Genomic DNA, 12,079 nt, shown 5'->3' on the forward strand with positions numbered 1-12,079 from the left:
TGCAGTGGTATCTGCAGCCATTGCCAGGGCTCAGATGAGAAGAGGCTTCTCTTGGTGCTTTAGCAAGAGCCCTGAACACAGTGCCTCTCCTGAGCAGAATCCGTCACTCGGCGTGCTCGGGGGTGTGCAGGATCTGCCAGCCTCCTTGGCTTATGTACGGGAGAAAGTGGGTCATGTCTCATAAACAGATTTCAAACACTTCCATCCACAGAAGCTTCTGGTTTTGTATTTCCGTTGCTGACACCTCCTCCCTCTTGCAACTATACTGGCAGTTTCCTTCCTTGCCCACCTGGGCTTTGGCATGGAGCAGGCTGATAGCTTGCAGGAGGGAAGACTAGGGAAACCTCGTGTGCTTGTCTTGGTTCCTTGTGTTTTAACTGCTAATGCAACTCTGACTCAATCTGCTGCTCACCTTGATTTCATCTAAGCAGTAACCTCCTCTAGTAGAGACCATCCTAAGAGCATCAAACCTGTCTCTACAAGGATCAGCTGGGCCCCTGACTCCACGGAGGGCTGGGCTTCCAGCATCCTCAGGGATGGAGATTTCTCGCAGCGTGGCAAGTGGCTGGTGGTGCACACCAGGGCAGAGGCAAAATAAACTGGGTGAGCTTTGATGACAGCTGAATCCATCTTGCTACTACTTCATACCAGAGTGAGGGTGTGTGTCTGGCCACATGCCACAGTAGGGTGACAGTCTTTCAAGATTCAGTCTTGATCATTTAAATCCAGTGAAAATAGCCTTGTTTTAAGACACCTCCTTTCTTCCAAGAATAGCAGCTCTGGATATAAAATCTTTAGGAACTTGATCCTTGTGGAAGAAAGACTGGTTCATGTTCAAAAGACTCTCCTGTAGGAGATGCTGAAGCAGACTAAAGCTCTTGACCTGGGCTGTCAGCAGTTCTGTTGTTCACCAATAAAATACCACCGTGTGCAGCTCTCGTATCACTGCATAAAATAAGGTATGCAACGGCTGCCATGGCAGAGCTGCGCAGGACAAAGTCTGGATTTCAACAGCTCCTAACTAAAACTTAGGAGACACTGGGTTTTTGCAACCTTTCAGCATAAGCGCAAAGCTTCTAAGCACTGCCGGTTCTGTAGAGGTGTGCAGCCACCGTGTGAATCGTTAACCTTCCTCTCGCATCGGCTCAGATAAGTAATTCATGCCTAGTGTGAGCCCACCCACTTGGTGGCGAGTTGCCGTTGAGGCTCGGGGACGCACCGCACCATTCATGCTTCGGTCTAACTGATTCCAGCCCAGTGACGCGAATTTAGCTGTGAGCTAAAAATACCTCTGCTCCCAGCTGATGTGCCCTAATCCCAGCACTACAAGCCACTTGAATCGAGCTGCGCGGCTGTAGCAGGCGTCGGGCAGATGGAGCAGAGCGTGCTGAACGGTGTGTGGCTGCTGCTGGGTAAAGGGCTGCTCAGAAGTGTGGTCCCTGCGCTCTCGGTGCCTGGCTTTTTTTCTCCTAATTGTAAAGAGCCTTCACTTTCCTGAGCACTCAGATCTGCGCTGTTCCTGCGCCACGTGAGAAGCGGAGCTGAAGTTATGTGCAGACATGCAGGAGGCCCTACTGAGCAGCTAAATGGGGGATGCTGATTTTCTTCAGTGGAGAAACTGAAATTTTAATTTCTTTTCCTTTAAACCAGAATGAAATGGGCTTGGAACAGCAGTTTTTAGGGGGCTGGGGTTTTGTCTGTCAAGAAAGCAGCTTGTGCATTTCCTGTACATCCAGGCTGTCTGTCTGTCACTGTGCAACAGTCACCTTACATCACCTCCTGTGTAAACTGCAGGCTTTTCCGCAGGTTAATTCTTTTGATACTTCAAACAAAAAGGAGATAAACACAGTCCATCAGTGGAGATGCTTCTGTGTGAAGTCTGTTCCCTGGCTTTCGTAGGTAAAAGATCATCCTGTGCCCACAAGGCAAACCAGATAGGATTGATGGTTTGCAACAGGGATGGCAGAAAAAGCCTCCATCCCTGGCAGCTCACCCCATAACAAGGCACAGAAGAGCCAGAAAATCTTGGCTGCTGCAGGTAGCCCACGGCACCACAAACTGAAGCCCAGGGTAAGGTGCCAGGCTGTGGGTTGAGGAGCAGGTACCCTTAAACAATCAGAGCTTGCCACTCTGATCCCTGTCTCCAGTATCTTTGCTTCCAAAAAAAACCCCTGAGTCCTGGAACCTTGAAAGTATTCCCGCGATTCCCAGTGACTCAGTGAGAGATGAGTGCTCCATTCTGGGTGAGAGGTTTGGGGCTGACATTCCCAGTGGTGAGAGCTGGCTCTGGCCTGAGGCTGCTCTTCAGGGCTGGAGCTGTATGGCCGTGGAGGAGCGAGTCTCTCTGGAGTTGTATCATGGGGCCAAGGTGTACTTAGGATGCGCTGCACATTCTGAATTCATTAGAGCTGTTTCGTGCGTCTGCCTCTTAGGAAGAGGTTATGATAGTGTTGTGGAGAAAACCATATTTAGAAATACAACTTGTCGTGAAAACAAAGTCATGGTTATACCCCAGCTTTATCATCTCTTATGAATCCAGTGCTAAATTAATAGATTTGGGGTTTTTTTTTAATGAAAATATAAGAATCTAGTGCATGAAAATATATTCCTAGACTGTTATAGCTCAAATAATCTGGGTGCTGTTGATGCAACTATACCAACTGACGTTTCCCCTGCAACCGAGCATGCACTAAAGCTCAGTTTGCCTTGTTTACATTGTTTTTTCAACATTCCAGGTTTGATTAAATTTTAAAGGACCGCTACATTAAGCTAAGATATGCAAAAGATTAGCTAAATGTTTTTTCTTTTTTTAAATTCTGCCTACCCAAAACCCACAGTGTGAGAGAGGACAAGCTGACTTGCACATGGAGATTGAATGCCATTAAACAGGAGGCAATTAGGTGCTGTGCTGCTCAGCAGTTCTAGGAACTTTACTTTTGCTTGCTTAGTGCTGGTCCACAATATGGTGTGAAACAACAGCTTTGGTGTTTGGAGTTGGATATGGCTTTATTGGTATGCAGTGGTCACTTTGTTTTTCACCCCCCAAGTAATTTTTCTAATGCTAGAACAAAGTAAAATTGGATTTTCTGGCTGGAACAACCTGGGGGACAATTGTATGCAAGCTTCCCTGGTATGTGCAAATCTAGTAACCTGATCGTGTAATAAATTATAGAACTCGTGCATATTACATGTCTTGGAAATGAATGTGCTGTCATAATATTGACCAAAGTGCCTCCCCACTGGATCAGAGTCTGCAGATGCGTTTGGTATTTGAATGCAGTTGTTAGCTGGATGCTCAGAACCGTTCAGGTGTTGCTAGAAATGGCATGGAGAATGTTTTCAGCTACCACAGCATAAAATATAGTCCTTCGGTTTTACTTCCTGATATCCAGTGCTTGTTGTAAAATGCCACGAAGGTCCAAGTTCAAAAAAGGTACGGTGTCGATGTTGATTCTGAACTGTGCATGTCATTTGTGAAAACTCCAGTTGTTGCAAATTGGTCATCTTGGCTGATTGAGTTTGGAAGTGAAACTCTTAAGCTGTATGGGTAGAAGATTTAAACGTGTCCTTTGCTTTACCCAGAAGGAAACTGCTGTTGAAAAGAATTGGATTACTTCAGTGCAAAGGAGGAGACCTTGTCCAGCTGTTCCTCCCTGCATGCCTGTTTCCTATGTGCTGATTAGTTGTTGGACTGAGGTAGGGTAAAGAATTCTGTTTAGAAAGCAAAAGAAAAGGAAAACGAACGAACAAACTGCACAGAAAAAAAGACCAAAACACCAAACCCTGAAAGATGGACTGATGTCAGAGGCTTCCCTGGCCTTGGTGATGGGGAAATCTTTCTGTGTCTTTGTATTGTGCTTCAGGAGAGTTTTGAGAATAAGCATTGAGCCAAAAGCAGCAGCCCTGTGGAAAGTTGCTTAGCAAGGTCAGATATAGACTGTGCCGTCTTGCAGAAGGACTCATGTGGCTCTGGTTTGCAGAGTCACCAGACCCGATGTGTGTGGGGAGACATGGACCCAGGCAGCACGGATCAGTGGTCCTGCCTGCGCTGGGCACTGACCAGGGCTTCGGTGGGTGCTGCGCTCTCTCTCAGAAACCAGCAGCCCTCTTTAGAGCTGGGCTCAGCTCTCTGCTCCCAGCAAAGATCTGCCTTTTTTTTTTTTTTTTTTTTTAAAGGATGTGCTGTCACATGGCATTAGCAGTCCTGCCTTCAGCCAGGCACAGACTGGCACTGTTGCTTAGCAACTCTGCCCGATCTCCAAAATCCTGACATTCCAGAGCATGGGAGGGATGGGGGCTGCTACCTGGGCGGAGAGGGGGTAGACTCTCACCAGTCCCCAAATGTGTGCTGAGAGAGGGGGCAGGAGGAGTCAGGCAAGCCAAGCATCAGCACTCCAGCCTGCTCACAATTGCTCCAGGTGTCTGGCTGAGACAGAGTGTGCTTGGTAGGGTTTCTTGCACTCTTCGGGGGGCAACTGAGGTCAGACAGGGAGGCAGAAAACAGGCTTTCCTAGGAGTTTCCCCTGCCTCAGTTTCACTCCCTGTACCCCCCTACAAGCAGAGTTTCGGGGCAGGAGGAAGGACAGCAAGGATGGCAAGAAGTGATGCCAGGCTGGAGCTGTGCCCCCACGGCCGTTCCCTTCCCTGCCTGACAGAGAGCAGCCCACATCCCTGCATGGAAATCTGCCCCCCAGCAGAGGCAGTGACTGTTTAAATGGCAAGAGGTGCCATCTCATGGTTGAAGGCTTTGGCGTAAGAGCAGCTGCTCTGCGGCCCCATCTTGCCCGCTGTGCCCCAAAGCACAGCAAACCCAGGCAGCAGGAGCGCTCCCCTCCCCTGCTGTCACGCTGCGTGGTGGGGTAGCTACCCCGTGGCTCCAAAATTACAGCTTCCCGCTTGCAGCCTTGCTTCCAACCCTGCACCCACGCTGCCCCGGGAATGCCTTTGCTCTGACAGCATCCCCCGGCAAAGGGGAAGACTGCTGCCAGCAGGTATGAAGGTTGCTGGAGAAAGTCTTGACCCCTTGCCAGCAGTTCAACTTCCAGGATACATGTCCAGAGGCACTTCAGACCAGGGAAATTTAACCACAGCCTGTTAAAATTGGGCAAACGAAATCACGTTTAATACCAATGTCCCTTGCAAACAAGGATGCACGCTCCAAGCCGGCGCTTGTGTTGAACACCATGCCTTCACAAAGCCCCGGAGGCTGCTCTTGCTGGCTGGGCTGGCACAAGGAGATGGGAGTTTGGGCTTCATCCCTAGCGCATGGTGTCCCTCCAGCGCAGGTCTCTCCCAGCCACGCTCCCCGCAAGCAGGGGACTGCTCTGCATCGCCCGTTTCCCTAATCTGGATGAGTTTGTTGTATAGAGGAGGAGTAGAGGTGGGAGGAGGAGACAGAGGGAATGAGAGTTTTTAAGCAAAGGATCTCATTAGTTACTTATATCTGCCAGTTTCCATAGTAACTGGGGAAGAGAGGAAACCTAAATCTGAGTGTGTCTGAGTAGCTGGATGCCTGAACCCTCCTCGACCTGCACACAACCGCTCTGAGGCCTGGGGAGCAAAGGGGTTCAGCCCAGCCACGGGCTAAGGGTCCAGGCTGCCCGTGGAGCTGCTCCACAGCTCTGGTTATCAACGCTGCCCTGGGGAGAGGCAGCAGGTCCAGGTCTCTGCATCAGTGTATGGATTTGTGGGGCCCTTTCTTTCCTGCTTCTGCCATTCCCTGGTGCATGAACAGACTCTGCTGTCCCCTTTCTAATCCCTTTGTGCACCAGCACAGACTTGTGTCTGTTCTCAAATCTGGCACTGATGCTGCAGATCTCAGTGTTGGTAGGTGCAGGGATGGATTAGAGCTGCACAGTCACTTTGTGCTGCTTCTCTGCTGCTGTCCTGCTCCTTGAAATGGATCCCACGTTTCTGGTGTCTTGGGAATTTGCCAGTGATGTTTATCAGGTGTGGGGTGATCCTCCCTGAGCCTTCCACCCAAAGTGTGAATGTGCCCCTTTTACTGGCATCCAAAGACTGAGGTTTGCTCTGCTCTGTGCTGAGAAACCCCTTGGCATCCAGAGGCCGCTGGTTTGGGTCTTTGTGTTCTGCGTATTTGCCTCTGTTCTTGTTTCTTTGAAGGGTCCCTTAGAAATAACATGTGTCATGGTTACATCCATATAGGCCTCCAGGTGAAATCACACATCTGTGAGTGCTGAGGTCGTACAGTGTGTTGAAACTGTAGCACAGCCCTGTGATGTCTAGAGACAGACATCTGTGGGTTTTTACCCTTTCAAGTGATTGCTTTAAAGAAGAAAGAAAGGATTTTTGCTATTTTGTAGGCCATTGGTTTGGCCAGAGGTGTCTGTGCATGAGAGAGGGAGAAGCAGGAGGGACCTGTCATGGTTGGGATGGGACCTCAGAACCAGGCACCCAAGCGAGCCTCAGGCAGGGATCTTTGTTCTTCTCCACCTTCATCTTCTGACTTTCAGCTGCCTCCAGGTTAGCCTGCCTGGGGCTTGTTGGGAGTTATAGATAGAGCAGAGTCCGCTTATCCTCTGAGCTGCAGACTCTTGCCTTGATAAAGGCAGCAAGTCCTGAGTGACCCAGAGCAGTGAGCAGTAAGTGAAAGCCCTGCAAGTTGGGCAAATACTTCACAAGGGATCACAGCCTTGAAAGGAATGAGGTACGTCCATGAAGGAAACTGGAACTTTTTTCTCCTTGTGTCATGTCCACTCCTGTCCCCAGGGAAAACTCTGGGATGGAAGTCAGCGTTTCCTCGTGCACTTGCATCTTGGGAGCGCTCCTCTGGGCTCCCCTCTGTCTCCACAGATGATGAATCTGAATTAACCGATGTGTTTTTCTTCCTTCTCTCTGAAGACACTGTCTCTAGCAAACTGCAGAACAACAATGTCTACACCATTGCCAAGAGGAACGTGGAGGGCCAGGACATGCTCTACCAGTCTCTGAAACTCACCAATGGCATCTGGATCTTGGCTGAGCTTCGCATTCAGCCAGGGAACCCGAACTACACGGTGAGGTGTCGGGACTGCGGAGGGCACGGGGCACAGACTGGGATCCTTCTAACTCACCTCACACAGAGCGATTTCTCCCTGCTTTGCCTAATGTGCTTATTTTGGGGGAAATCCTGTTAATCTGACTGGGGGGTTAGGAATGCCCACTGAACTGGAAAAAAGTGAGAAACAACAGAATTACACTGGTCTATTACCAGTGAGCTGGGATAATGCCCACTCAGCAATGAGCAGTTACTTGCCAAGGTTACCCAGAGATAAAGCCAAGAGACATTAGCGAGAAAGCATTGCCAGGATGCCCTTCCCCCTCTTGTAAACAAGGAGAAATTTATGCCCTGCCGTGTTCCTGCAGCGGAGACCGGCTGTCTGGATGTCAGAGGCTCTTTGGCCTTGTGCTGGCATCAGCCTGTGGCTGGTGGGAGGATGCGCCCTGTCCTGCATCACGCACTCTTATAGCTATTCTCAGAAGAGGAGCAAAGTCAAAGAGGACCTGTGGGTCTGAGCATCCTGATATTAGAGGATTTATCTCTTACTGGAAACTGGTCCAGAAGTTTCAAGAAAAAAAATCCATGGTCTGGGAACCTGTGGGGTGAAAGCAAGCTTTGGAAGGTGATTTAAAGTGTTTGCACAAGGATTGATGCCGCAAGCCCGATCTCAGCCTGATCCTTGCTTTAGAGAGAGGTGACAGCCAAGTTTGTGTCCATAAGGACTGAGCAGCAAATCGTTAGAAGCCCCCCAGCTTTAGTGCTGTGACTTACAACATGAGGGCAAGCAAATCTCTTGTCTCAGAGTTTGAGGTGATGTAGCCCCTTCCTTCGTGCCTGCAGAGGCACCTACACTTGTTAAGGAATTTGAGAACTCAACAGTAGGAGTTTGTTTTCATGTACCTCCTCCTGCTTGTAGCAAGCTCTGAAAAGGTGTTGGTGACAAAGAAAGCAGTATCCAGGAGAAATATTCTAGGTGACTGTCATTAGCCACAGCCATGATCTGTCCAACCCGTGCTGTAGGTCAGACGTTTCCAGTTACCTTTGTGGAGATGGTAGAAAGCTCCTGCCTTCCTTTGCACCACCGCTAACCTTTCCTCTCCTCTCCGCAGCTCTCCCTGAAATGCCGAGCTCCCGAAGTGTCCCAGTACATCTACCAGGCCTACGATGCCATCTTGAAAAACTAACAGGAGATCAGCCTGTGCCTCACCCTGCAGAAGGAGGAGGGAGAAAGGGGTCCCCAGATCCTCCTTCACCACTGGCACGGGGAAAAGCACTCTTAACTGGAAGCAGCTGTATTCATGTGTAGGATTTCAGTCAAAGGCACTGATTAAACAAGGTAGCAATTAGTATCCACGTGCTAATGATGATAGGGAACAAACCCCTTTGATATTTTTAGCGTCCATGGAGTTTGTAACCACTGCTTCAACTACTCCACGTCCCCCTCGCCCCTCACACATTGTCCGTTCTTGTGGGCTTTTCCATTTTGTGCCGATGTTCAGTGTTTTCTAAATGGCTTTAGGCGTAGTTACGATTTTGTAAAATACCGCTCATTAAAAAAAACAAAAAAAAACACAACAAAAAAACCAAGCAAAAACCACACGTCGGCTCATTAAAACAAGGCAAAAGTGTCGAAAACATAACACTGCACTTTATTTTATATTTTTATACTTTTTTTTGAGTTTTTCTATTGTAATTGGCTTAAAGGAAAGGCAATTTCAAGGAAGTATTGGGAGCCCTGCAGGGACGTTAGGCTCTAGCAGGGTGAGCACGGCCTCGGGGAGCTAGGAACAGAGCCATCAGTTCGGTCCGTGGAGACGGATGGAGCCCTAAAGAGAGGGGGGTTTTTTATTACACTTGTGCTGGCAGACTCAGCTCTGCTTTTGATGGTGTGTTTTCACTCCAGCCATCTCCCTGGCTCATTAGCTGCTGATTTGAGAAGTGAGGCTGCTTTTGTGCGGGGAGGAGCTACAGACCTAAATTGATAATGGGACAGTGGTGGATGAAATGAAGGAAACAAGCCTGCTCTTAGAGCAAAAGGCTCTTGCCAGAGCTCCAGGTATGGTCTCTGCATCCTCACCCATCTGCAGCCCCTCTTCTTGTTCTTTCCGTGCCTGCTATGGCCAGCTGCCTTCTCGGCCATCCCCTGAGCTGTGCCACCCTTACCCGGCGCTGCGTTAACACCTGGCAATCCCCAAGGCTCACGGTGATAAATCCGACTGTGGCAGTGCTGCTTTCCCGCTGGGACTGCAGGCATCAGCTGTGCCCCTACAGAGCAGGGCTGCTGCGGGCAGTGTCCCGGGGTGCCACAGGGAGTAGAGCGGCTCTCCCTGTTCCTGTGCTGTCCCCCAAAACCCAGGCTGTGGCGTGATGGGAGATGGTTTGGGCTTGGCGGTGTTTGCACCCTGTCTGCCTGGGGCCTTCAGGTCCCATCTGGGCTGAGAGTCAAGCGGATCATGGAAGCGTTTCTTCCATTTGCAGCTTGACTCTTTGTGCCCAGAGGTGCGCGGTAACGAGGGCCCGTCGGGTTCCTGCTCTCATCCTCTGTCCTGAGCAGCCCCATGCCCTGGCCCCTCTTTTCCGACCTGTCCTTAGGGCCAGGTCTGCTTCCCTTTCCAGTCCATGGCTGCGGACTCACCACTTTGCAACCACTAAGTGCTGCGGCAACAGCAGTGAAAGCAAAGCCTCTTGCATGTCCTTGCTCCATCCATAGCTTGTCCTGCTTAAACTAAGCCACTAACCAGAATGGCTTCGCCCTCCCCAGCATGCTTTGACGCCATCTCCTCCCCAGCAAGCCTAGCTCTTATGCATAGCAACCCCCATGTTGTCCTTTTAGATGCCACATTCAAAGTCAATAAATGTTTTACGGTGGGAGATGGTTCATCAGGGCTTTGGCACTCTCTGTAACCAAGAAGCCAGTGCTGGGAAAAGGTCACAGTGCCCTGGAAGTGACTCCAGCAGGGCACGGGAGCTGCAGGACCCCGAGGAAGGTGGTGTCCCTGTGTAAGAACCCCTGTGCTCTGGCTGGGGAATAAGTGGGGCAGAGCTGGAGCAATCCAGCCCTTGAGCACTGCCCACGTGTGCTGGGAGGTGATTTACTCCAAGCCCTGCGGGTGCACTGCAACAGTCATTAATAGAGCAATTAAGGAAGCACCAGTGGCGCTGAGTGCGGTGCTGTGTCGGGGCAGGGAGGAGATGGTAGAGGGTCGGGAACAAACGCTTAAGCCTCCTCAGCTAAACAACCAGTGTAACTTCGACGTGGGGAGGGGTTGCTGAGCACCCCCTTCTCTTGCCAAATTTCTTCCCAGCTTTTTGGGGACGTGGGCGTCTCTGCGCTGCAGGGCAGAGCCTGGGCTGGGTCAGTGGTGTTTCGCCCTCCTCTCCTGCCACGCCGCTCGTTCGAGTGTTCGCCGCGTAGTTGTGTTGCTCTTCAGGCTTTACCTGCCGTCCGTGTCAATAAACTCATTTCCACCATGCTGCGGCTGCGTGTGGCTCTGTGGGGCTGGGGAGAGGATCCCATTCCCCTGCTTTTGCCCCTGCCCATGGGAGCAGGCAGGGCTGAAGGCAGGATTTGGTGGGAAGGATGCTGTTTGCCCAGCGGGAGCCTTTCGTCCTCTTTTCACCAGCCACTTCTCTTCTACAGCAAACACCCCCCAAAATAGGGGCTTGCAGGGTGAGGAGGTAACAAGCATCTTCGGTCTTCTGCTTCCAGCTGCTGCTCTCTCCTCATCTCGAAGGGCAGCAGGAAAAGGGCCCTGGCTCACAGGGAGCACTGGCACCCCGACACGGACAGGCTCTGATACGGAGCAGAAGATGGATGTACCCATTTAGCCTTTTCTGGGCCCCAGGTGGGCTGTGTGTAACGTGACCTGCTTTCCCTGCGGTGAAATGATAGAATTGTGTGAATCAGTGATGCGTTTGGATTGCTCAGGACTGGTGCTGGCATTTTGCAGAGGGTTTTACCATCGCTGGTCCTGTCTCGCACAGAGTGTCTTGGGCTGCAACACCTCAGTACGAGGCCAGAGCCGAGCTCAGGCAGCCCCAAACTCAGCCCTCAACGTGGCCAGAAATGGAACCACCCAAGAAGCAGGTTTGGGAAGTGCTGCGCTCGAGCAGAGCAAGTCTTTCCCTCGCCCCTGCCCAGCCTTGGCTTAGCGGCACTTGGAGAGGAGGTGAATTCTACCCTCCGAGGACCTGGGGTGGTGGGTACCGCGTCAGCCCGTGATGCTCTGCACTGGGATGTCTTTGCGTTAGAAGCTGATGAACGTGTTGAGTAGCAACAGTGACAGGCTGGGTTGGGATGACTTAGGTTTCTGTCGTGTCCCTTCCTGCATCCCTGGTGTGCCTGGGATGGGCTGCACACCCAGCCCTTGGCGATGGGACGGAACGGGGTGGTTGTTCCCCGCTGTGGGTCTGCTACTGCCATGGTGCTGGGGGTGAGCCTGGGGCAGCATTTGGCCCAATGGGAACAAAAGCTGCTGCAAGATGCTGAGGGCTCTGCTGTGTTGGCTGCTGTCCCCTTCATGTCCCATGGGAAAGGGAAAGGTTTCTCCCTCCCTCCTCATTCTGCCCAGGGGCTCCTCTGGGAGGAATTGGTCTTTCCTGCTGCTCTGGATTTGCAGGCATGCTCGTGACCCACGAACGGGGACACACCAACCCTGGGCCATGCTGTACCTTAAAAACGAGTTTGCTTCATTAGCATCGTTAGCTGCTGGGGCTGGGAGCCCAGGGGACACGGGTGATGCTCCCTGGGCTGGGACCGCTCCCTGGGCTGGGCCCTGCCATGGGAGTGGATGGTCCCCACAGCCTTCCCTGTTCCTGAGACCCACGCCGTGGGGCAGGGACCTCCCGACCTGCTCCTTGCTGCTCTGGCTGGTGATGGGGACAGCCCTGCTGAGCTGAGCGGGTTCCCCAAAATCCGTGCCATCCTCACACGCCTCCTGCTCCATGCCAGTCCGTGTGCTGAGGGCCAGCATCGGGTGACAGCAGGTCCCCAAGCCCACGATGCCGCATGGGGAGAGGCAGGGGCTCGCCCGAGGACTTTGGAAGCTGTGGCAGAGGTGGGGGCTGACAGCAGCCCCC

The 12,079-nt window shown here is 51.6% G+C and overlaps 1 protein-coding gene across 1 annotated transcript in view; it reads left to right on the forward strand.

Annotated features, from left to right (window-relative positions):
- Positions 1-8,635, forward strand: part of LOC104159018 (AP-2 complex subunit beta) — a gene marked incomplete at its 5' end in the record, with an annotated part of 42,243 nt that extends 33,608 nt beyond the window's left edge. Inside the window, 2 exons of the mRNA XM_009696817.1 lie at positions 6,862-7,016; positions 8,110-8,635. Coding sequence (XP_009695119.1) covers positions 6,862-7,016; positions 8,110-8,184 — 230 coding nt within the window. The remainder of the gene's footprint in view (positions 1-6,861; positions 7,017-8,109) is intronic.
- Positions 8,636-12,079: the final 3,444 nt, after the last annotated feature.

This window comes from Cariama cristata, unplaced genomic scaffold, assembly GCF_000690535.1.
Source record: "Cariama cristata isolate BGI_N322 unplaced genomic scaffold, ASM69053v1 scaffold313, whole genome shotgun sequence".
In the NCBI taxonomy this organism is placed as follows: Eukaryota; Metazoa; Chordata; class Aves; order Cariamiformes; family Cariamidae; genus Cariama; species Cariama cristata.